Source organism: Ciona robusta, chromosome 11, assembly GCF_009617815.1.
Source record: "Ciona robusta chromosome 11, ASM961781v2".
NCBI lineage: Eukaryota > Metazoa > Chordata > Ascidiacea > Phlebobranchia > Cionidae > Ciona > Ciona robusta.
Window position 1 is genome coordinate 7,045,632 of NC_143245.1, and position 24,400 is coordinate 7,070,031.

Consider the following 24,400-nt stretch of genomic DNA (forward strand, 5'->3'; position numbering starts at 1 on the left):
TAGTTCCACTTATTCAACACTTTTATTAAACGAAAATAATAGGCTTACCTCACTTATTTACGTGGAAAATACCAAAATATGTTTAATCCCAGTCGTTAACCTAAAAGTGTGTAAACCGCTAGCTTTGGAAAACGTTGCTATGGCAGCTTCCTTGCGTGCGCCGTTGGTGTTGTTAAGTTAATTTTGGGCAAAATAATCTGGAAACACAAAACTCAAATTCCGACGCTTCGGTGTAATCAGCGTTGATTGCCCTCGGTTCATTTCTTTCCTCGTTTGTTAAAACCTTTTGAACTCGCGGCATTCACACTACGTGGCAGTGGCAGCTGGGTGAAGTTGGTTCTGCATCAGATTTGGATTATATTTGTCTCTGCTTGAAGACTCAAGTTAAGTATTAATTTAATCTAACTAAAGTAACATTTAAACAAGTATATGGAAATTTTGTTTAATATCATATAGTTTATTTATACTATTACTATTTGTTCATTATCTTTAAAACTATTATTAATATTAACTATACCATAGATAATGTTATAGTATTGTGTCTTGCGTTCAAAACCGATCACATTTTAACGCTAAGTTTATTTGTAACCTATTTATTCAGAAGTTGCGCGACGGTCTTTATTTCGTCAATATCTAATAGTCACACGCGACGTTTAATTTCGCTGTATATGGAATTCTTTCTTTCGTTTCGTCGCAATCGCTACCCAAATTCGTTACGTCTCAAAAGTTCGAATGACAACCGCGTCACAAGCATCGAATTCGCTATTGAACGCAATTATTACGTTAGGACATCGCTCTATATACCACGCACGCTTGCGACGTTTTTTTCATGGGGCCCCATGCGCGAATGACGTGGGCGCAAGGTACATTACTTATTTATACATATTAGTTTATACATATATACGTATACTATTTTACTATATCCGCGCTGTGAGCGCGTAAAAGATACAAAGTTCAAGAGTTTGGTAAGTTAACTCACAATATGCATTGTTACGTACACTTGTTCTTTTGCATAGATATCATTAGAGATGTGACGTCACGAACTAGTGATGACGCAACAGAAGAACTTGCTTCGTAAGTTTTTTTTCGTCCCAAACTTCGTTTTTAAAATGACAGTTTAAAGAAGTTTGATATTTCCAGATCTTGGTCTGACGTCACAGAGGACCAAGCGACCCTCAAACACTATAAGACGGAATGAAGGTAATTATGACGTAATAAAATACATACCGATATACTTAACGATTATATTGTTGCAGAAAAGACGGCGGATAAAGCTGCAGAAAAAACGAAAGGTACAATTTATACTTTATACCATATAAATTCCACACAATAATTAATGCATATGACGCATAAAATGCTGGTAAATAAAGTTAATATTCACAGTTAGCTTAAATAAATAAGGTTTAAAACGAAACCTGTGAGGCCTGTGACATTAAATTAATAAGGTTTAAACAAAAAGTGTGGGATATGTGACATAACTCATGTGCGTTTTCTAGGCGAAGAACAAAGACGAAGACGCCGATACAGGATGCCGGTTTTGAGGTTTCTTGTATTATATAGTTTTGTATTGGTTTGCGTGCATGTGTTAGCTGGTCTGCTCTATAGAGAGTTAACCAGATTATTGGCCCATTTCGGCTGGGTGTAAGTTGCCAGCTATTTTTGTTAGTCACTACTATAGTGCATTTTGCATTTCAATGAAATATATGCAATGAAACTATGGCTAACATCTTGCTGGATCAGATTTTGTTGTTGTACACTCCAGTGTGTGATTCTTCTACAAAGATCGAATCTTTCAGCGGTTTTGTATGTTTCGGTTTACTCGGTAAGAACGCTGTCTTGGTACACAAATACTCTCGTAATATCAACGCACGTTATAATATACACTCTTTTAACATAAATCCCATGGTTTTATAACATTCCGACCGTTAAGATAATATTATTTTCTCTCTACCCCCAAGCCTAATTGTGACGCTGGCCACGTTACAATTACGCTACGTCAATGCGTTCGGTGCGGTTGCGTAACGGTCATCTGAGTTGCGTTATAACTGCTGGTTTGTGTACGTGGACGTCGCCGCATAATGTTGCAGTGGTGCTACGCTCCGTTATTTATAGGCCACTGCAGCGCGGTTCGTAACAACCTATATGCAGTCTTTCGTAACGGCTGATGGTTTACGTAACATCCGGACGATATTATAGTGTGTGAAGATATAGCGAGAGTATCGCGGTACCAGCATGGCGTGTTTATTGGTTGACTGGAGCTTATCGAGCTGCTGAAGGATTCGACTCCTTGCGGTCGGACATTCAGTGTGGTGTACACTACAATTGATTATCCCTTAGGATTTGAACCATAATTTCTTTGTCGATGTTTCCTTGATTATGTCCGCGTTAATTGCTCTTGCAGATGCCCACCATTTTGATATGACTGAGCTGTACTTGTGTTTAATGCACGTGTTATTTATTGGGCACTTTTTACGTGTATTCGTTGTATTATTTTTGTCTATTGGGGTTTCTTTAACCTGTGTGGACAGTAACATCCCGCAAGGGTTTCTCACCTAAGTAGAAACCCACTACCTTTGGCTGGGGGCTTGTCGTGCCGTAGTGGCTTTCCACCAACGCCAGCCACGCTAACTATTATGAAGGTATTTTAATCCTGTTTTTTTGTTTTACAGAAGGCAATTTATATATAGAATCGAATGATGCGATCATATTTATTTTACTTTATGTGCAATTTCCTAAACAAACTTTAAAATAAACTTGTACAACCAGATGTTTCTTATGTATTTTGAAAAAAAAGAGTATCCCAAGATATTATTCCGGACGTGGGCAGTAGAGATGCGTACGATCATAGATACCTAATAGGTATCTATGGTACATTGATGTTGCCGAAGTTTTCATTGCAGTGACGGCGGGAATTCTAGTAGCAGATATTACTGATTCGTAAAGACAACTTTTGCAGCTTATTTCACACGAGAGCCCTAATTATTATGTCCGTTATGCCTATTTTAAATATGGTTTGCCATTTTAGTATTACTACACATCCTATGTAAATACCTTCCCCGCCTACATCAAACCTATACGGCAGTATAAATGCCTTTACCCCGTTTTTAATTAATTTGTCCGTTAAAATTAAACGTATGGCTCCGCAGATGTAGGTGTTTATACAAGATGTTATATATACTGCTAGTAGTTTTGACAGCTTTAGCTGTACAGAACGTTCGCTGTGATTCTTACAAATGGAAATTTACATTGATGGAAGTAACGAATTCTACACTAGCTAAAATCGACGTTTTAGATGGAAGAAATGTATTGAAAATTGCATCCTATACCCCGCCATTACAACCACAGAACATTAAGCACGTAAGTATATTTTTAAATATGATAAAAATGTTTCTAAAATTTAAGTTTTGTGTCTATAAACGAATATTATGTTTTTTTCGTTTAGATTAAACTTAGTAAAATAGTTGGGCAAATTCTTTATGTGAATATAAGCTACATTACAGGATTTGCAGCAGATTTTTGAAAAAAGTTCCCATGTTGTAAAAATTGACGTGGTTAACAGCCAAGACGAGGTAAGACGTATCTGTGGTTTTGTCTATTGCTTTCCTTTCACTGTGCCCTATATGCTACACAGATTGTTCTGGGGTCCAACAGCCACACTTGTAACGGACTTTCTTTTCCTCACTTTATCAATAGAGTGTTTTAACAACTAATTTTTTCACTCTCTGTTGTAATAGTTTGATCTTCGCTTTAGTTTTATGACAAATGAAAATTTATGTTTTGCTATAATATAATAATAAAAACAAAACTAAAATATGTATATATATATATATATATTTATTTAGAATTGTTACAAATTTGTTGTTAGATTTCTTACACTGTTATGCACCACCTGCAATCAAATGCTATACCTCCTTATTTATTTGCTGATTATATATCCCATGGTCACTCATATGATGGTGGAAACGCTCAGTATAAAATCGCACCAACTGTTGTTTTCTCTGGTAAGTAACTGAGTTTTTTTTTTTCTTTCTTAAAAATGGCAGGCGAAATATCCTGGTCAAGTTTTTATTCATCCTTGGCTAAGGAGTTAAATTAAAAAATAAAATTCAACTAAGTTGTGGGAGATGTTGAAATGTTTGGATTTCACCCAAGTTATATATTCATACATCTGGTCCCTAACAGTTTAAAAACAACACAATATTGTAGAAGAGAACTATGAATCCGTGCGCTTAGAGCTTAGGGTTAAAGATGTGTCAATCTGTAGACATTGCTAGCGCATATACCTTTTAGTTTAAAGCAATTCCAGTTTCACATTGCATTGTTAAGATACAGGTACAGAAACAAGTGAAACAGATATATCATGGCTCTATCCGTTACCACTCACTGAGTATTCATCGCAACTTATATTATCGGCACCAGAACCACATACTGAAGGATTCACTATTTCACCATTAAGGTAATAAATACTGGAATACTTCTTATAAATTGTAAATAGATTTATAGTAGCTTTTGAAGACATGTAATACATACACTAGGGGGCAATTCATTAACATTCCACTTCTTATACATAAAACTAATAAAATTGCGATGGCTTATGTTTAAAAAAACAGTTTTCTTCTTTAGAAAATCTTATCATATTCTCCACCATGAACACCTGGAAGCACATAACACTGGGATAAATGCGGATGAAACCGAAACAATCAATTTATTTCAACAAGTCTCAACAGTCGCTGTTAAAAACTCTGTTTTTGCTTTTTCTGGTAATGAATTTGAAAATTCTCATTTAAAAAAGGTAACAGTTGTTTTAGTTTGTGTTTTAGTGCATTGAAGGATTCTACGACCATTCTTTTATTGAAAATATATGCTTTTTATTACATTGTTTAAAAAGAGAACATAAAGTATGAGCATGGTACACTTGATAATTAATGTGTTTTTATTTTTATGATTATATTAATATACCCTATATGGGCATAAAATTTAGTCCTAATTTATTTTATTTATCCTGTTGTTTTGATATTAAATCCATACCATGATCATCCCTAATCCTAATCTCATGTGTAATTATTAGATCCCCCTATCCCCCAGTGACATTGTATGCACCAGCAGTGTTGAAACAGTTATTGTTCTTAACAAACATATCTACTACTTCTCAAAGGTAACATCACTACAAAAGTTTGGTGTTTTACACCTTAATGTAACGTATGTATTATGTACTATGTATTACTTAGTAGCATTATTTCTTATGTAGTAAAACTGATACCTTTTTAAAAGTCCGAAATAAATCTTTTTATCTGCATACCTTTTGATGTAAAGCTGTATAGCAGATGAAATTTTGGTTCTTAAGTTTAAAAAAAAACAATTGATAAAATATCTGTTTCCTCCTTTTTTGGAAACACATATGGGTAGTTTAACTATTTCTTATGTTAATTTACAGCATGGAGTGCATCAACTACCGAACTATGGATATGGTTCAGTAATAAGCAGAGTGAAGGTTGAAACTGATGAAATACTTTGTGCTCAACATGTTAGTACATCAACCGATGGTTTCCAAGCCAATACCATTCTAGTCAGCTCAGCAAATCAGATGTTTATGTTGGAAATGAAGGATTCTCATGAACAAGGCTAGTCAGATTAGAAAGTACTGTTAGAATAAGTAAACCTTATGTGTAAAGTCAGGGCTAGCTACTTAGAAGAGATATGATTGGGGTAAAGTCTTAGTAAAGCTTATATAATATATCAAATAAATAGCCAATAGTTAGAGAACCATAGTACATTCAGGTAGTCAGTAGATTGTATATACAAAACCAAGCTTCGAATTTGCGATGAAATATTAGAACAAAACATGAATAGAAGTTATATCAACTGGTTTAAATATATAGAAAGTTCTTTGCCCGGTTTTGTCGTCATGAAAGATGGGAATGGGAAAGACATTTTTAATTTTCTCAACCGAAGTCCAGAGAATTGCACAATTGTTAGTCATATAGTTGGGAACCAGAAATGCTGTGTGATGTTTTTTCTCTTGTTTGACTCTAGTACTGAGGAATATATCATTGCAAGATATGCAGGTTGGTTTAAAATATATATAGTTAAAATGAATAATTAAATTATATTAATTATCATAATTATTTCCTTTTTTTAGACAATAATTGTGACCTAATGCTTCAGCTATAGAACAACCTAGATTTGGTTTGTGTTTGCATTTCTCTTCATTTATGCACCGCATTGAATAATCTGCCTGTAAGAAAATCCAGGCCATTTGTTTTATCATGAGCCTCTGTTTTATAATCTAACATACTGTTGAGAAACCATGCCTAAACCTATAGCACCTTGTGGAAAATATAAGAGTGGATCGTATCTAGTTGTTTCATGTTAGCTGTCCATTTTTAAAAGCTTAAAATTATTCTCTTTCGGTGTGAAGGAATGACTGAACTTTAAACTGTCAATTATTTTAGTTGAGGAAATGCATGAAGAATTGGCGGAATGGAGATTTGAAACTAAGTTTTCCAACCAGCTACCAGCAGAATTGGATGGGAACTACGGGTTTGTATTTCTGGTTCAATCTGAAGATCACGCTGATGAAGATGAAGACCATGGTGATGAAGACGATGATCACGAGGATGAAGACGATGATCACGCTGATGAGGATGATGATCACGCTGATGAGGATGATGATCACGCTGATGAAGACGAAGATCACGCTGATGAGGATAATGATCACGCTGATGAAGGCGAAGATCACGCTGATGAAGGCGAAGATCACGCTGATGAAGACGAAGATCACGCTGATGAAGACGATGATCACGCCGATGAGGATGATGATCACACTAATGAAGATGAAGACGATGATCACGCTGATGAAGACGATGATCACGCTGATGAAGACGATGATCACGCTGATGAAGACGATGATCATGGTGATGAAGACGATGTTCATGGTGATGAAGACGATGATCACGCTGAGGAAGAATCAGGTCATGGTCATGGTCATGAGGAATCCGAGGGCAAGGGTAAATATTTTTATCTAAATTTTTGAACAGTTTAGTAGAACTACAATCTTAATATCCTCTTGTAAAGCCTGTGCACTTTAGTTTAACAACTCTGCATAAAATAATTAATCTTTTTAATTTTTATATTCAATTTTTCACACAATCCACATTTCTTCAGCTTCTGGCCATAAAAGAGAATTTGTCTTGAAGGGTTTGAGTGATATTTTTACATCCGATGGTTCATTGTATTTATGGGGTGATGTGGTGCTTGCTTATGACTTGAGAACCACGTTACTTGCCCTCATACCAGCTGGGCGTTCTTATACCTCACTCGGCAATGTTCAGTTTACCTCAACTAAATTTGGAGCATTCTCTGTGCTGACATCTAATGGTGACATATGGCAAGCTGTTACGGGAGGTTTCTATCGTGAAATGGCGATGAAGAAAAATCCAAACAATGCCACATTATTAGCTGGAGGAAACTTTTCAAATATTCTTGGTTTGTTTTACGACTCCTTTAACGACCTTTATTTGCTGGCAATTGTGGATTCGAAAATTGAAAGAATTTTTGTCTCACCAATAAATTCATCTGGTAAGATAAAATGTTGTTAAGTTATTAAAACATGTACTTGCCATTTTCATGCATTGGTATTAGTTCATTAATTTGATTACTGAAGCCATAGTAGGCCTATAGTATTTTTTGGCTTGTTGACCAAAAAATACCAATGCATCCAAAATAAAGCTATACAGAAAAGCAACCAACCATATTTTTTCTTATGCAGTAAAATTAAGTACCACTAACAATTTTTTCGTGCACTTCCGTGTACCAGAAAACAACCAACCACAAAATTTCTTATGTGGTAACTAGCCACAATATAATATATAGGTTACAGAATAAAATTTTATGTTACATGTAAGGATAACCAATAACCATTGATCCACTTAGTGCATGAAGATGTTATCCTTATTATGGAATGTCCAAGACTTGTTGGGCGTGAACGTAAACAAGTGTTTTATCTTAACCCACCAACAAATGCATTCATGGAAAGCTTTGATGGTCAGCTACCTTCTGCTGTTTATACAAGCTCTTTCAACAGCACGAAACATATTTCAAGTTATATTACTCTTGCAAATCTAGTTCATATTAAACAGGTTTGATTTTTTTGGCTTTTTTTGGCATTTTTATGTAAGTTGTCTTTAAACTGTAAAGGGTTGCTGTACTGTGTTTTAGGTTCATAAGCAGTTAAATTACTGCCAGCACTCTATAATAAAATGTGGCCTGTACTACCTAAAATGTTGTGTAGGCATGGTTTAAACGGGGACCTATTAATTGCTGTTGCTAATAGGTGGATTTTCCTTATTTTTTCTTTTCTGTCTGTGACTGTTTGAAAAGTGACAAAAATTGTATTCTACGTTTAGAACATTGGCAAGCAGCTGTGGTGGAACAAGATTCGAGATTGGAATTTTGACGAAACTGGTTTTGATGACTATGTTCGCTATCTTAGTATAAACAGCATTGAATTTCTGAAGAACCATCAAGCATATTCACTTAATGTGTTGGATATAATACGCCATGATCACACTGAGCACGTGATAGACTGCAGTATTCCAGATACAATTTATTTTGACAAAGGAGATCAGATTAGGTAAGTGGTTTATTTATTAATGTTTTGATTTACAAAACTAGCTCATTTAAGTTTCAAGGTAGGGCAAGTAGTAAGCGTGGCAACTGTCTGGTTGCAAAACAAATTATGCTGTACCGATTAAATAAATCCAAGGACACCTCATTTCATATGCTACTTTGGCATTCGAACATAAATATACCTTTGTTGAATGTTAATCCTCTTTCCTAAACACTTCTGACCATTGATTGAAATTGATCTTAAACAATTGTAACTTACATAGCTGTTTTTTATAAAGCTGCATTTTGTTATCTAAAACTACTTTTTACACAATAAAGTTACTTTAAATAATTCATTAATTTAATCTTGTTTTACACACCTACCAACAGACTCAGCATCACTTTAACACATGGTGGACCCCATGTTGTCCTGCCATCTGTATCTGACCTTCTACTTTTCGCAAGTGTATCGGAAAACAACGCTGTTCATATTTCCATCACTCGTGAAGCAAAACCTACACATGCTGTTTTCCAAGTATGTTTTGAATGCAATGTCACATTTATGTCATGTTTTTTATACCCAATGGTGCTGAAACTTTAGATGGTACACTTTTGGTTTTCTGTAGCTCCATAGAGTTACCCTATTCGTAACCTCTTAGTAATTCTTTTTCAACTTTATTAAAAAACTATGAGTGACCACTTTGTTGGAGCAGTTACTGCTAATTGTCTTGCTGCAGGATGCACATGCTCAATATATTTAGAATCAGGCCTAGCTTTTTGTTAATATCAGGTGGTGGTCACTGGCTTGCAACTGGAACAGCATTCTCCTGGTGTGCATTTACAACTTGCAACAATATTTATATGGCCGTGGTATCCACAGAAGACTGCTGAAAGTAGAGGTAGGTGCTGGTTTAAATCTTAGGTTCACTTTTTATTACATAAACATCATCTTGTATTGCTGTATGGCAGATGAAACTTATATACGTTATCTTATAGTTGTTTACTGATATACATTATCTGTTTTCAGTGTTATCTTTTCTTATACTTTATTACTTTATTTTTACCAGGACCTATATGTATATATAATATATATATATAAATATGTTAAACCTGGCAGTAACAACAGCATGATAGGTAAGAATGTTTAACAAACTGATTGTTCACCAGGTGTCCACCTCCATGTCAAGGTTGGCTGCCCCCCTGGTATGTCACTGGAGTTTGACAGCAAGCGATCGATTGAGATTCTCGCTTCTAGGGGAAGGACAGATAACTTTGAATGTCCGAGTGGTGTGGAAGATGGGATACCTTGCTTCACTACATCAGGTGGAGAGATATGGCTTTATCAACTAGGGGTGGCAGCCAGGGGCAGACAAGCTAGATTTTTTTGGGGGGGTGTGGAATAGAATTATTTTTATCCGGGTGTAAAGAGAAACCCTTTTGTCGAATACAGAATATAAAATTTCAATTTTTTTTATGCAGAGTTTGTCACAGCTTTTTACATGAAGGATCATGTTTATGGAAAACGGTTTCCTTTTGTTGGTAATTACACACTGCGAGTGGTAGGTGGGGGTGTGGGGTATCTGGAAAATGTTCGCAACTATACACAAGAGGAAATTGCTCAGTACAACTACAGGCCAGGTAATAGGTAAGTTCATTGGTGTCAAAATAAAATGTTAAAATATCTGAATAATAATAACCCACAAAATACGTATGTGGTAACTTGTAAATGGGCAAGAGGTGTGTGAAACAGAACATCCGTGTTATAAGATTGTCGTTTTCCCACTACCTTGGAGATAAAGCAAGTTACATTTATTCATTAATACAGAGATCACCCCGATTGTCGAATTTGGAGTGCAATTACTCCTGGTGGTATGCAGGACAATGAAACCGGGGAGCTTATATTCAACAGCATGAACCCACCAAGTATTGTGTTTGAATGTAGACTTCTATCTCCTTGTGGGAGCATTCCATTCGGACAGGCAAACCCTTCTGGTAAGTTTGTGTTTTGTATTAAAAGTTGGCTTATTGTCAGGCAGAGTGATAAGGGCCCATGTTTCTGGCCAAGAGGGTGCGAGGCTAGACACTACTATCATTGTGTGCGTATGTGTCTCTGCATATTGGCCATGTTATCAGTTATTCCTAACTGGCAGCTTGATCCTTAAAACCACTACAACTTAAGCGTTAAATGCCATTGAAGGTTAGTACAAGTTTAGCTTTCATGCTAAAACAACAGCAGTTTTTAAAAATGCCGCTTTAAATTTGAAAAATATTTTATACACAGGGTTTTATCTTGTGATTGAAACATCCACCAGAGGTGTAGACACATCAAGTAATTGTGACTTCACAATGAGGTTTGTAATTCATTTGATTGGCATCGAACTCAATGCAAAGTCGCATCTCTATATTATGATTGTAAGTTGAATTCGATAGAATGTATTTTGTGTAGTGTTTCTTTACGCAAGTGTTTAAAACAATTACATCGTAGTCTGCTTGAATTAGATACATGCAACTGACTATAAATTAGTTTGTTAATTAAATAGAACCATTTTAGTAGTAATCAAAAGGATAAATAAAAAAATATGTTATGTTTTGTAAATCTGTACGATGGTGTTCAAATGTCTAATGCTCATTGCAGAACTGCGACAAATAAAACCGCACAATCATAGCCATTGAAAAATTCGTTTCAAACTTTGTTACTTTTTCAGACAACATTTGCCATAATCTCTACTTTTATAATCCTTTTCTACCAATTCACTGATGGTAGTGGAAGAATTTTGTTGGATAAACTTTTATCGAAGAGAGGAAAATCTGTTCTAAATCTCTCTTCACATAATGTAAGTGAGGATTGTTTTCCGTTTTGGCAGCTGAATAAATAAATGTATCTTATTCTTATTTTTTTTTCTGATTTATATTTTTTTTTTCTTTTTACATGTTTAGGAAGGTTTTTGAGATAGTGTTATTTATTTTTTGTAAATATTTATGTATATATTTTATTTGTTTGGCAAAGTTCGTGGGAAAATTTTATGTTTGTTAAATTATTTAGATTTTTTTTCTTTGTAGGTGTTTCGGAAAGTTTATGAGAAAAATGCTCACAGTTCAACAATTGCTGCTCAGTATCAACACCGGGGGAGTGTTGGGGGTTAGATATTTAACTTATGTTATCAAATACAAGGCTGTTGAATAAAAACATTGCCTGCTACATAATAAAACATAGCGTAACTTAATTTCATTCATAAACATTTGTTACGTTTATTCTAATGTTTTGCCTGTTTAGCAAGTCTTCATCGGGTTTTTTTTGCTGAATGGCAGAAAAAACATTAAAAATAATACTTTTTATTCTAGAGGAGCTGAAAAGTTAATATTTTATAAGCCCGGTAGCTGAAGTAACTGAACCTAATTTTGTTTTAATCACAACAACAAAACTTATTTTCGCTAAAACAACAAAGATCTTTTAAATTTATACTACGTACTAATACATTACAAACATTGATTGATAATGTTTATAGCAACATGTTTATGCTAAAGCTATAAATGTTAACTAAAGTCATCCAATTACAGGATCCCTGCTTGGTCAGACTGTTCAAGACAGAAGTCGCAGCATTGCGCTCGTGTCTGGTATATTTTATATGATAGCAGTCTTAGAATATTTAGACATATTGCCGGTATTTAGTAAAGTTAGCATAGTAGTCGTTGGTAACCTTTGTAGTGCTGATGTTGTATGTAGAGACCGGTAGTTTGGAAGACAGTTAGCATAGTATATGTTGCTGTTGTAGAAACATATGATAAAACTTTGGAAAAGTTATGTTAGAATTTTTTTGTTAGAAATTTTTATAGACCATGAGCTATTTCTGAACAAAGAATATATTGTTAGATCTTCGTAGAAAGTCAGTGAGCCAAAACAGAATACCCGATATAATGTTGACATCAAATGCAGATGTTACAAGTCGACTTGTCCTACATGGTAATGTATAATTATACATACAACTTATTAATGGCAAAGTTACCATTGGTAATTGTATTAAATACTAACTGGAATTGTAATAGCTTAATGCTGGTCGTCTAAAGTACTATGGTAAAATTTTACTTTGCGGCACACAAACTAATTTAGTTCTTTTTCTGTTATTTTAAATAGGGAGCTAGCTATGTTCATATTTAATACGTCTGTTATTAAAAAAAGATTTATTTATATCACTTTGTTGTTACCAGGTAAATCAAAACACTGATGACACCACGTTTATAAAAGAAGCAGAATTATATGATTTCACTTTGTACTCTTAAAATAAAAACACTTTGTTAAAGGAAGAAGTCTTATTGAGTCAAACTTCTACTTACTATTTAAACCTATCATAGTAGACATGTGTGTATAAAAGATACTCACTGCATGATTGCTTTAATCGAGTGCTCAATAATGGGTTGACGAAGTTCTACTTTTGTTAAATCCTAAGCGGGCACGAGGTGTATGAAACTGAGCACCCCTGTTTTAACGACTGTTGTTGCTATGCCTCGCGAGGATAAATAAGTGACATTTATTCATATCTTCGGTATGGTATAGGGTGTACGGTGTAGTTAGGAAACTTCATTTCGGAAAAATGAACTTTTGTATACGTTTCGAACCGCAGATGACACAAACATATGATGTCGGCTTCAAAGTAATATAAAATGTTTGACAAACAAGCTACCGTTTGGTGAGTTCAGCCACCGTTTATAGGAGTAGAATATATTTAGCGGCAAAGTCTATAACACGCAACCAGAAGAGTCAATATCAACGACTGACCGTCGGAGTTAAACAACACCAGTTGCTAACGCTAGCGGTCAACGACTGGAAAATAAAGGACATTTCGACCTCAACGTCATAACAAGGACTTTTGCACCGCCGCAGGCAATAGGCGTATTTTGGTCAGCGTGAAGTAGTAACAGGATATCGATATACCGGTTATGTGCGTAGCTTCGATTTTTAAGTAGCAGGCCTAGAATACAATGAGTCGTCCAGAATCAAAACCGCAATTTGTATAACACAGACGCTGATTTATGTGCATGGGAAAGCAATATGTGCAGCAAGCTATTAGATCTGCGACTTAAATAAATAATGATAGAGAAATACAGGAAATGCCAGTTTCCCCAACTCTATAGAGGATATCACTTGAGTGTTTGATCGAGCTGTACAACAAAGTTTGCAATTCCATACACGTCCTGTCTCATCGTGTATGTGTGTTTTTATAGATAGCCACCAGGCGTGTGGATGTTTTATACCTAAATAAAGTCCGAGATCTTAGTACAGTTTAATCGCAGGCAGTTTTGAAAACCTAACGTTATATATTTATTGCAAGTTGATAACTTACCTGCTGGCAAGATTCAACTGGTCCTATGGACATTTTTTGTCTCATATTTCTAATATACCTATACCATAGAGGTAATATGACGCAATATTGTTTATACTTCGTTCTAGTTGACATACAGACTGACCCATTTGTGTTGTTATGAAACCGGCAGCATATATGTATACGGAGTTATATATGGTTGAGGACAGCTAACAACTTTTTAAGTGTACTTCAGTCTAATTTACTGTATCTGACGTTCGCTGTATCAAGAGTTAGATAAGTTTGCTATACACTAGTGAGCAGTATTTACGTTCCACACCATATGGAACAGGTTCTTTTAAATTGGGAAGTATAGTGCGATCGCGTTACATATGCTGCTAAAGGTGTCTCGTCTCCCCCCACCTTACTATATAACGCTGTTAGGCTGATCTCTCGTTTTACTGGAAATCTCAAAAGCAGTGCTACATAATACTGAAAGTATAGCCTATGCTTGTATTGTTATCACAGCTGGTATATTACAAGTTTTATCGCAAAAAGTTGTTCGAATGAACCTTTTTTCACTCATTTTCGTATAGATTCTTAACAACATTCTTTGCAAAGTCTGTATGTTGTCTTACAGAGATTTGTTAACATTATGGAGCCGCCCACATATACAGTAAGGAATATGGCAGCAGACACAACAACAACTTACTGCAATGCTAACTCGTTTGCCGGCAACAGCTATGGGCCGATGACTTTGTTGTCTAGTGATCAGGAAGTGTTACATGCTGTAAGCGGAGGACTTGGACTTGAAGCGCCGGCCATACAGCCTTTTGAATGGAACATAATTAACAACGCTCGAGTAATGAACCCGGCATATGGTTTCTACTATAATCATGATGTGTTGTGTTCTTACCCGGTGTATGTTTTACCGCCTGGCTACTTATACAATAACTTGATAGCACAAAATATACAGCTGGCCCAAGACGTATCTTTACCATCACGAGACGCAATAGCTTTAATATCTCATCCCCGCGTTACTACAGCACCCAGCACGCCGCTATTGTTACCAGAAACCCAATTCGATGGTCTGCCCGTTCAGCAACCTGTCAATCAGTCCCTGCATACATCCGATACATTATCCCGTGGTTATGTTAAATCGTTCGGTAACGGCTTCATAGAACTGCCCCCACCAAAGATTAGAATAACAACTGAAGGTTTGCAAACAGAAGATGACGAAAATGAAACGCTTCAACATTATGCTGATAATGAAAACTCTAATAATTCGGCAATAGATTTAAACTTAAATCACGTAGAATCCGACGAACCAAATGAATTAAAAATTTCAGGCGTGTGTTCGATAGCTCACCTTTTGGACGGTAATGAACACATTCAAAACGACCCACAAAGTATATTAAACAACGAGGGTATGCAGATAAATGCACAAATAGAATCCGGGGCTTTACAGGAATACTTTCGACCGTCGAACGCTGTTCAAAGTATCCTAGGACCTGAACTAGCGCCAGCAGATCTGAGCCCAAGAAACTTATTTTCTATTTTCCAAGAAAAAACAAAGTCAACTAAAAAATCAAGAAAACGAAAACAAAAATCAGACACTAATCGTAAGGTATGTGGTAATGCTGGCAAACGTTATAAGTCCGTTGCCAATTGCTTGTCCGATACGCCATTAAAAGTCGTAGACCCCCCATTGGCGCTCACGGTTTCTAACCCAGACGTACAACCTGTGCAGGCACCTGCGGGATCATCACGCTTGAGAATAGAGCTACCCAAGCCGCTTTTTATAAAAAGACGGACCAAAATACCATCAACAACGACTCCTGGCTTGTTCAAGTCGGTTCCAAGTGATGCAATTTCTTCTCATTCATTTGAAACCACTATGAGTTCAAACACAAATGCTACAACGAACGCCATGCAGACGATTTCTGTACCATCCTTGTCAAATTTATCTCAGAAAAAGGCACCGATTTTACCAAAACCTACCAAAAGACAGAACGTTCGTGCCAAAACCATTATCCCTCTTGTTGAAAGTACAATACAACCCATACTAAAGGAAACTTCACTCTGCGACTCTCAATCGGAAACCTTCGCAACTAAGAGTCACACCAAACGAACCTCTACATCAACTGATCATACTAATCCCAAAGTATCACAAGAACCTTATGTCGCATCTGCTGCACAAAAGAACTTTTCAGCACTCTTAAACAGAGAATTGGAACAATCTTTCCCTGGGTTATGGCTCGCACAAAACGCCCCATCCCAAACCGTACTTGATTTATCTAAAAAGACAGAACAACCGGTGAACTTACCCAACACGGAACTTAAAGAACCTTCAAATAACAAGAATTTAAATCAAACTGAATCAAATACGATGCTCGCCAAGGAATCGAACGACTGCAATGAAAAAGACAGGGATGAGAAAACAACATCAAGCAATAGGCCTATAACCCTGTTAGAAGCTGTCCAAGTTGAACTGAACGCAATTGGTTTAAGCTTAAATAGCTGTAAACGAACAACTAAGCAGCATCCATCGATAAACAACCAAACCATGCAAAAAATATGGCATCAGAAAAAGACTGCAGCTCTTTACTTCAAAAATAGGTACCAGTATAAAACACTTGCGCGTTTTATAACTGACAAAAAAAGTTTGGCTAATATGGCTTCATGCTTTGTTTTATTGCGTCGTTTACCGCCGAGAACAACTTGGAAAATATCTGAGTTTGAGTTTTACGAATCTATGTGTTCTTGAAAATATCAGGAAGTTCATAACCTATTTGTATACGTTCCAATTACTCTCCTATTATCGTGTTGTAAAGTACAACTACAACTTCAAGTATATAGTAGGGTAGGGGAAGTTGGGACACCTTGGCATTCTATTTTATCGTCCCATTTGGTTGTAAACAAAGAACATTTAAATAATTATAAAACCGTATATGCTCTCCTTTGGACCGTTGTTAGTTGTTTAAAACACGATTAAGATATTTGGATATTATGTGCTAATGGTGTCCCATATTGCCCCACAGTACTATATAATTAATCTCTATTTTACCTGATGTTTTTTTAGCTTTGTAAGACATTGTGACTGTATATGTTTATGTGTATCTCATGTTGCACTTTTTACTCCGGTAAAATGGATAAAGGTTGAAAAAGCTGTTGACACTGTATTACAGATCCCTTTGGTGTGCATCGTTTTGTATATACTAGAGTTATACAGCTTATAATATGGTTTCAATATGAACATGCGGTATAATGGACTAACACTAACTTTAGCCTAAATTCAAGACCCTGGCGTTCCTTTTCGTAGGACCCCTGCCTATACTATCTTTAGTAGGCCATGCAGGACCTCGTCCGTATAGAATAGAAGGGTTTCTTTTATCTTTAATCATTCTGTCCCAGAAAAGTGTCTTGAAAAAAATATCCGAGATATATCACTCAGGGACGCGCATGCAATAAAAAAATCTTTCATAGTGTCTCCCAATAGTTTATGACCACCATGTAACGATCTTACTCCAAACAACGAACATATGGACGCGTTCTCACGCACTACACGACGTTGCGAATAGCGGGCAGTTCATTTATTGTTCATTTTCATAACGAAAAACAAGAATGGCGGGGAAAGTCTTTATTTTGTTAGTTATTGCTGGAATTTTAGTACAAGGTAAAAGTATAAGCTAAATATTTTGGGAGTAAATATAGCATTGTTACGTCACAGGTCACCTTTGTGATGACAAAATCATTGGTGGTATAAGCGCTGTACCACATTCAGCCCCGCATATTGTACATCTTGATAAACCAAATCTGTTTTGTGGAGGTTCTCTGATAGAGCAGGAATGGGTCATCTCTGCAGCGCATTGTTATACCAAGTAATTTTTAGAGGTTCTGGTGTATGGATGTTTTTGCATGAATGTAAAATTGTGTGCTTGTAAGAAGACAGCACTCGTGTTATAACTTGACAGTGTGCATGAGGTGTCTGAATAATGAATGCACCATGTCTGCTATCTGGTGTATAAGAAAACAGTAAAAACACCTTTTTTGTAACTCGACAGTGAGCATGAGGTGTATGAATACACAACGTGTGTCTGGTGTACATAAGAAAACATCTATGTTACAGCTTGACGTTAAGCATAAGGCTACGTACCCTATATATTACCACAGCATATCTTTACAGTCCTTCTTACTTTACTGTTGTACTCGGCGACCATGATTTATCGACAGACGAAGGAACAGAACAAATTATCAAACCTTCAAAAGTTTTTGTTCATCCGAGATACGACCCCAGGACGAAAGGATATGACGTTATGCTGATCAAATTAACGGTGAAATAGTAAAACAAAACAAACATATATGCTACGCTGATGTAATAGGGTTTTAATGAAGATTAAAGTACTGCGGAATAAGACAGATACAGTTAGAACCTAAATCGCATAACATTTCCTGATCGTGTTTTGGACAATTTACAACCCTCTTTTAGAGTTGCAGGTCCACAGTTATGTAATTTTATAAATATTGTTGGTTTACTATCAAATAAAACGATAAAAAATGAAAATGATCCATCCTACCCAACCCTACAATAACTTAAATCCAAGCGTTAGTCGTTTTCTTGACTATCAAAATGTTTTCAAACTGATCTTTATTTCAGACTCCCGCCGTGTTAAACCAATATGTTAAAACTGCTCCACTACCAGCAGCATACTCTCAACCTGTAGATGAATCTACATGTCAAGTTTGTGGGTGGGGAAATACGCAAGTATCTGGGAGTAAGTTGGGTAATGGTTTATTAGATCTCTTAAAAAAAGTTTAATTTTATTCCTATATATTATAATAATGTATTATACTTTATTTTGTATTCATATAAACTCTTCTTTTTTCAAGATGTTTATCTCAAAGTGTTACAATGTGTCAATCTACCGGTGGTGCCTACGTCATCATGTAATGACGTCACCTCATACAATGGTCTTATCACTGATTCGATGTTTTGTATTGGGTATATGGACGGTGGAAAAGACGGCTGTGATGTAAGTAACTTAGTACATGGTATAAGCTAGTGGGGTAAGATGGGACATGTTTTATTCTCTTTTCTTGTCCCATTTGCTAGTAAGAATATTTACAGAATTATATAACCGTAGCTTCGACTCCGAAAGATCGTACATGAACTAAGGTACACACGTGGTCACTCGTATACGTGGGCGGGAAGTGTATAAAACAGAACATTCGTGTTTTAGGACTATCGTCGCCCGCCACGCGAAGATAAATAACTTCAATATACTTATTTATACTCTAACTTACTTTATGAATTGTCGGTTGTTCTGCAGTTTAAGCCTTATATTTTACAACAGGGCGATTCAGGTGGCCCAGCTATATGTGATGGTGTATTGGCAGGAGTTGTGTCTTGGGGATACGGGTGTGCCTACCCCAACTTTCCTGGGGTGTACGCTAAAGTATCTGGGACCGTAGATTGGCTTCAAGCGATTATGGAACAGAACTAGGTCGTCGTAAACAATCATATAACTTATGTATTATAACTCTAATGGAAATGCTTTAAAAAATAACCAATCGAAACACACGCGGTTCCTGTGACACAAATATACAGAGTGCATCTGTGTGTAACTGCACTACAAGACTATTTTTTTCTAACTTAATTCCGAAGCGTATAAGGTAAACCCGTATCCCAGTGTATAATTGCAAAATATTAACCGCGAAAAAAACAAGAACTAGTTGATGGTTTTGGTCTAAAAAACTTGGAGATGAAAATATATATTTTTACATTGATGTAACAAATGAAGACGACAAACAAAACGGATAAACACTTTGCTGTCATTCTTCTTAAAACATTCCTGGTAAAATTGTGTGGACACATCCGCGTCAAATTACGAACTTTTCAAAGACGGTAAAGTTTCTACAGCGTTATATACGATATACACGATTTCATAAAAAGGTTTCTCAATCTTGAGATTAAAAGTCAAGCAAAGCAACATGATACGACTACACAGAATGGTGGAATTTAACCCGAAACCTACCGGAACATCAATATTCTTAATCAAGATAACTGAAACAGCGTTCCAGTAGTTGTAAGGTGTTTTAAACCCAGCACACTGCCAAGTTTAGTTGTATTTTCAGAAGAGTTAACTGTTGTGTTTTCTCAAGAGTTCTTTAATGTGCAACAAGAAAGAAAATGGGCGTGATGATTACTTTGTCAACTGGTTTGGAATCTATGGCCTTAACAATACAGCCCTGTTATCAAGTATAGCATGACCAAGTTATAACTTTCATAACATATTACATGAGCACACAACTCTTGTGCGAATTAATGCTCTGTTGAAACATTTCGTCCATTGTAACTTCCAATTTCCCTCTAGAAGTCGTTGCATCTCGAGCTAGGATGAATTCCTCCTTGCAGTCTGCATCAAATTTCTCCAACGTTAAATTTTTTAGCTCAGAATGGAGCATCTGTCGACTCGTATCCCTTGAAAATCTTTTCCATCTCTGAAAAAGTCGAAAGATTAAGTAGTACAGTTGGGTGGGGGACGATCGGACACCTTTTAACTCTCATCCCATTTAGTAAAAACAAAGATCATTCAAAGAAATAAAACCCTATCCTTACAACTCCCATAGGCCGTTGTTATTGTTCGAAACACGATCAGAATATTTTGGATATTATATGCTAAAGGTGTCCCATCTTCCCTCATCCTACTAAATAAAGAAACTTTGTTTTAGGCTACCTTTTGTAGTTTTCCTTTGTAGAATCTCTCAGCCACCTTTACTATTAGAAACAATCTCTCTTCTTTCTTTTCCTGAAAGTCAAAGAAGTGAAACTTGAAATATTTGTATTGTGGGTTTTGTAACAATTAAGCATTATTAGGACGTTTTTTGTTCTATATGGGTGAGACCATATCACGTAGAACGCGTTGATCATGATGTAGATTCGATTTGGTCCATTACTAAAAAATTACCAAATACTTTATATTTAAAGTGAGATGATCGTAAGAATCCATGACCGCCATAAAACTTGGTTATATTAATAATATCTTATGTTGCGAACCTTTAGTATTTTGACAACATCCGAAGTCACTTCTTCTTCGTTTGAATATCCTTCATCAATGTCCAACATGACGTCAAGCACATCACGTGATTGAAGAACCTCGTTCTCGAAAGTTCTTGGTGAGATTAATTCATCGACCACTCGTTCCACAAGTGACTGTAGCTGCTTCATAAACGTTGCGTCCAGATCTAGAAGCAAAACATTTTTTACTTTACAACTTTAATAATCATCTACAGATTAACATACGTGGAAACGGAACAACGGGGTTAAAGCAGAACACCAGTGCACAGAAGACTTGTATATCCATGGCCTACTCAATATGTATTTAGTAGACCATGATATACCGAACAACATAGTGACAGCAACATACAGCTCCGCCCACTAATATACAGCAGTTACAACAAACCAACCTTTTATTGCAGTTATAGTCGTATCAACCGTGGTCGCCTCGCCAGGTTTGGGCATAAGAAACACCTTCACGGCACGAAACGCGTTACGAGCTTCATCTAACAACTTTTGCATCTGACCATCGTTGTTGCTGCTGCTGTCAAGATACACCATGTATGTTTCCCCACCTTTCCAGCCGTACTCGAAACGACTAGCGTATGTCCAGTCTCGATACACAATTACGAGGTCCTAGTAAATGTAAACAAAAATAAAAAATCACCCACTATAAGTTGCATACCTGGTAAGCGTGTGTGATGTGTATGAAACAAAACAACCGTGTTATAATGACTGTCGTTACTCTTCGAGTTATTCATTCATTGATACTTTCTTTTGTATTTGATGCTTTATTTTGAAAGGTATGCAACATAAGGTGTCAACTAATTCCACGTAACTTTACCGGTTGAGAAGGCTATGTATGCATACCTTCAGCATTTGTTTTTTACAGAGTCGCTGAGGTTCGTTGGGTCATTTGATTACACATTGTTAAACACGCATACACTGACGTAACGCGTGTTTTAAACAGTCGAAGAACTAACGGGAAATATCTGTGTGTTGACTCGTTGTGGAGTCGAACGAGTTTTTACACATACGACTTATTGAAGGGGCCATCAAGGTAATTCCCTAATAAATCACACAGCGCATACTTATATCTCTAACCATGGTATACCAGAGCCCCTGCATGACACGTCGGTTGTACATAATGCCATTTAAGTTTAAAGCTGGGAAGCCAGTAATGTGGTCCATATTCCTGATAACCCAACAGCGGTGGTTATGTTCTTTTAAAAGCTAAATGACCTTCTTATTATTCTAAAGTGTTTAACTAAAGTGTAAAAAGGGTTTGCTCGCCTGCAGTTTGCAATCTGTTGTTGACACAGCTTCGTCCACATATCTCATGAAGTCCTGAAAAGTCTGCGTGTCAATTTTTAATAATACAACAAGAAAGGTTTAAAACACTGTTTTGATGTAGTAAAACAAAACAGCAATGTACTTAGAATGATATATACATAACAGTCTGCAACATGGAAGTTACAATGTTCTAATATCGTTTGAAAAGCAAAATGTCGTTTATGTTCGCTCTAATTTAACGTCGGATTTACGCAAAAAACTAGAAGCGGTTTTAGCGTGAAAAAAATGGTATAACACTGGGTTTTGGCAAAATAAACTTGTAAAAAGTTGTTACCGCGAAGGGACAGGTGTTGTCAGCCAAAAAAACTAGAAGCGGTTTTAGTGTGAAAAAAATGGTATAACACTGGGTTTCGGCAAAATAAACTTGTAAAAAGTTGTTACCGCGAAGGGACAGGTGTTGTCAGCCTTAATGCTGAATATTATTACAGAACTTATGGCAGCAGTGATTCCAAATAAGCGGATAAAAGATGCCTCGTCCGGCTCTTTATTAACAGGGTCGCCTTCTAAATCAATTACGGAGTAAAACACCTGGAAATACAAATTCAATGATTTAAGTTTCGGGGCCAGCAGATTTTACTGTTTCGCCGCTCTACCATATAGTAGGCTGGGGTAAGATTAGGCATATTTTTATTTTTGTTCTCGTCCCACTTTAGTAAAAAATGAATACATATACAGAATTATATAAACTTTATCGACCATAACTCGCTATGTCCCCACCTACCACGCAAGCACGATTAAATGACAATGATAAAAACAAACACGCCGTGGTATATAGTAGGGTGGGGGGAAATGGGACACCTTTAGCGCATAATCTCCCAATATTTTCATCGCGTTGAGAAAAAACAGAATAACTAGGTGTCCCAACTTCCCCCACCCTACTATAACATAATTTTTGGTTCAAAATTTCACTTAATTTCTTACGTCATCTTTCACTATAGGTTTCGAGTAGAGGTCCACGAACTTATCTTTTCTTGTGTTTAGATCGCTGCCAGGAAATGCACGAACTATTGGTTGTTCTGGGAGGAAACTATCTTTGCCCTGCAATGTATGTTGTTTGGTATTAATGTACACAAGGTATGCATGGTGTTTATAATAATATGTTTTATTAAGTATACGGTAATAGTGTATTAACAGGAAAACATCGGTCGTGAAGTAACTGGGTGTTTGGAGTCGGTAAAACATGCTATGGGTAAACTTATAACGAAGGTTATCATCAAAACAATGCGTTTTTTAAACCCAGAGGTAATATGATAAAAACGTATTCCATCTTCCCCCACCCTACTATGTAAATGATGATAATATACACAAGCAGTTATATCACTCACTTTGATTAAATAACAAAGGAAGAAATTTTGCAGAGATGTTTTTCCCAAACCGGTTTGTCCGAAGTTGCTGATTACTGCAATTGGTTGCTTTGCGTCCTTAGACAACTTTATGACGTTTTTATCTTCAATTTTCCACTGGTTGAAATGCTTGCCGTACAAGTTGACAGTCGCCATTAAAAACTGCTAAGGTCATGGGATTCAGTAAGAATATGTTTCTCAAACAGTTACATATAGTAGGGTGGGGGGAGATGGGACACCTTTAGCACAGAATATCTAAATATCCTGATTGTGTTTAAACAATTAACAATGGTCTATGGGAGTCGTGAAGATACGGTTTCATAATTCTTTGAATGTTCTTTGTTTAATACTAAATGGGACGAGAAAATAGAATGAAAAGGTGTCCCATCTTCTCCCACCCTACTATATATTACATACCCTTACCAATTCCTTTCCTTATATATATATTTAATTCATTAAACATTAGACACAATTCTAAACTCATTTAAAACCTTTTAACGAGGCACTATACTTCACTGTTTAATGTAACATAACAAGTTGTTATATTTCGCCGTTCCGCGCAATACCTGCTCATCCCACCCTGAAACAAACATAACACGTAGAACACATAACCAGCCGATATCAATTAAACCATATTACATTAAAACAAGCGCAGCTCTAACACAGAAACACTAATGCATTCAAAATTCTAAAAACTATCGCAGCGTTTATACAAGCGCCTTCGCTTGCTGGTGCCTTTCAAG

General features: G+C 36.2%; 5 protein-coding genes and 1 long non-coding RNA gene across 9 annotated transcripts; 5 read left to right on the top strand and 1 right to left on the bottom strand.

Moving 5' to 3' along the window:
• The first annotated feature begins 187 nt into the window (after positions 1-187).
• On the top strand, positions 188-2,767 carry LOC149728917 (uncharacterized). The gene is made up of 4 exons (XR_016385982.1): positions 188-1,074; positions 1,141-1,200; positions 1,257-1,292; positions 1,497-2,767. It is a non-coding gene; the product is annotated as an uncharacterized LOC149728917 (long non-coding RNA).
• A 71-nt stretch (positions 2,768-2,838) lies between these two features.
• On the top strand, positions 2,839-5,626 carry LOC149728918 (uncharacterized). 2 transcript variants are annotated; one of them, XM_089887850.1, is made up of 7 exons: positions 2,839-3,357; positions 3,501-3,569; positions 3,866-4,001; positions 4,333-4,456; positions 4,624-4,792; positions 5,069-5,155; positions 5,435-5,626. In XM_089887850.1, the coding sequence occupies exons 1-7, from the start codon at positions 3,166-3,168 to the stop codon at positions 5,624-5,626; spliced, it is 969 nt and encodes a 322-aa protein (XP_089743976.1). In that variant the 5' UTR covers positions 2,839-3,165. The 2 variants fall into 2 exon arrangements, with proteins under 2 accessions (XP_089743976.1, XP_089743975.1); XM_089887849.1 differs by having other exon boundaries at positions 2,853-3,357; positions 4,327-4,456.
• Positions 5,627-5,842: 216 nt separating this feature from the next.
• LOC149728919 (cation channel sperm-associated protein subunit gamma 1-like) lies at positions 5,843-12,973 on the top strand. 3 transcript variants are annotated; one of them, XM_089887762.1, is made up of 16 exons: positions 5,843-6,065; positions 6,453-7,007; positions 7,165-7,578; positions 7,933-8,138; positions 8,406-8,632; positions 8,998-9,142; positions 9,398-9,506; positions 9,775-9,930; positions 10,087-10,252; positions 10,433-10,599; positions 10,889-11,019; positions 11,313-11,441; positions 11,668-11,746; positions 12,166-12,222; positions 12,479-12,568; positions 12,814-12,973. In XM_089887762.1, exons 1-16 carry the CDS (start codon positions 5,843-5,845, stop codon positions 12,828-12,830), a joined length of 2,871 nt encoding a protein of 956 aa, XP_089743888.1. In that variant the 3' UTR covers positions 12,831-12,973. The 3 variants fall into 3 exon arrangements, 2 of the variants coding, with proteins under 2 accessions (XP_089743888.1, XP_089743887.1); XR_016385973.1 differs by having other exon boundaries at positions 12,166-12,568; positions 12,814-12,866; XM_089887761.1 differs by having other exon boundaries at positions 12,166-12,894.
• Positions 12,974-13,526: 553 nt separating this feature from the next.
• On the top strand, positions 13,527-17,106 carry LOC149728920 (uncharacterized). Its single transcript, XM_089887792.1, has 2 exons — positions 13,527-15,531; positions 15,655-17,106. Exons 1-2 carry the CDS (start codon positions 14,560-14,562, stop codon positions 16,669-16,671), a joined length of 1,989 nt encoding a protein of 662 aa, XP_089743918.1. The 5' UTR covers positions 13,527-14,559; the 3' UTR covers positions 16,672-17,106.
• Positions 17,107-17,303: 197 nt separating this feature from the next.
• LOC149728921 (trypsin-like) lies at positions 17,304-19,496 on the top strand. The gene is made up of 6 exons (XM_089887881.1): positions 17,304-17,580; positions 17,635-17,785; positions 18,091-18,238; positions 18,562-18,679; positions 18,795-18,937; positions 19,259-19,496. Exons 1-6 carry the CDS (start codon positions 17,529-17,531, stop codon positions 19,406-19,408), a joined length of 762 nt encoding a protein of 253 aa, XP_089744007.1. The 5' UTR covers positions 17,304-17,528; the 3' UTR covers positions 19,409-19,496.
• Positions 19,497-19,644: 148 nt separating this feature from the next.
• On the bottom strand, positions 19,645-24,392 carry LOC149728922 (atlastin-3-like). Its single transcript, XM_089887831.1, has 8 exons — positions 23,640-24,392; positions 23,236-23,352; positions 22,696-22,842; positions 22,255-22,308; positions 21,372-21,597; positions 20,962-21,149; positions 20,642-20,713; positions 19,645-20,405 (listed from the first exon to the last, which is right to left on the bottom strand). The coding sequence occupies exons 1-8, from the start codon at positions 23,811-23,813 to the stop codon at positions 20,199-20,201; spliced, it is 1,185 nt and encodes a 394-aa protein (XP_089743957.1). The 5' UTR covers positions 23,814-24,392; the 3' UTR covers positions 19,645-20,198.
• Between the last annotated feature and the right edge of the window lie 8 nt (positions 24,393-24,400).

What these genes read in the sequence shown, in the direction of transcription:
- LOC149728922 (XM_089887831.1), bottom strand. Translation starts at nt 23,813, where the DNA reads ATGGCGACTGTCAACTTGTACGGCAAGCATTTCAACCAGTGGAAAATT. An exon ending in ACAACACCTGTCCCTTCGCG is followed by an intron (nt 22,309 to 22,695) that starts GTAACAACTTTT and finishes CAGACTTTTCAG; the next exon opens with GACTTCATGAGATATGTGGA. An exon ending in ATGTTGTCAAAATACTAAAG is followed by an intron (nt 20,714 to 20,961) that starts GTTCGCAACATA and finishes TTTGACTTTCAG; the next exon opens with GAAAAGAAAGAAGAGAGATT.
- LOC149728920 (XM_089887792.1), top strand. Translation starts at nt 14,560, where the DNA reads ATGGAGCCGCCCACATATACAGTAAGGAATATGGCAGCAGACACAACA. An exon ending in AATCAGACACTAATCGTAAG is followed by an intron (nt 15,532 to 15,654) that starts GTATGTGGTAAT and finishes CAACCTGTGCAG; the next exon opens with GCACCTGCGGGATCATCACG.
- LOC149728921 (XM_089887881.1), top strand. Translation starts at nt 17,529, where the DNA reads ATGGCGGGGAAAGTCTTTATTTTGTTAGTTATTGCTGGAATTTTAGTA. An exon ending in TGCTGGAATTTTAGTACAAG is followed by an intron (nt 17,581 to 17,634) that starts GTAAAAGTATAA and finishes GTTACGTCACAG; the next exon opens with GTCACCTTTGTGATGACAAA. An exon ending in AAATACGCAAGTATCTGGGA is followed by an intron (nt 18,680 to 18,794) that starts GTAAGTTGGGTA and finishes TCTTTTTTCAAG; the next exon opens with ATGTTTATCTCAAAGTGTTA.
- LOC149728919 (XM_089887761.1), top strand. Translation starts at nt 5,843, where the DNA reads ATGAATAGAAGTTATATCAACTGGTTTAAATATATAGAAAGTTCTTTG. An exon ending in ATCTAGTTCATATTAAACAG is followed by an intron (nt 8,139 to 8,405) that starts GTTTGATTTTTT and finishes TTCTACGTTTAG; the next exon opens with AACATTGGCAAGCAGCTGTG. An exon ending in TAAATCTCTCTTCACATAAT is followed by an intron (nt 11,442 to 11,667) that starts GTAAGTGAGGAT and finishes TTTTCTTTGTAG; the next exon opens with GTGTTTCGGAAAGTTTATGA.
- LOC149728918 (XM_089887849.1), top strand. Translation starts at nt 3,166, where the DNA reads ATGTTATATATACTGCTAGTAGTTTTGACAGCTTTAGCTGTACAGAAC. An exon ending in TGGTTAACAGCCAAGACGAG is followed by an intron (nt 3,570 to 3,865) that starts GTAAGACGTATC and finishes ATTTGTTGTTAG; the next exon opens with ATTTCTTACACTGTTATGCA. An exon ending in ACCAACTGTTGTTTTCTCTG is followed by an intron (nt 4,002 to 4,326) that starts GTAAGTAACTGA and finishes TGCATTGTTAAG; the next exon opens with ATACAGGTACAGAAACAAGT.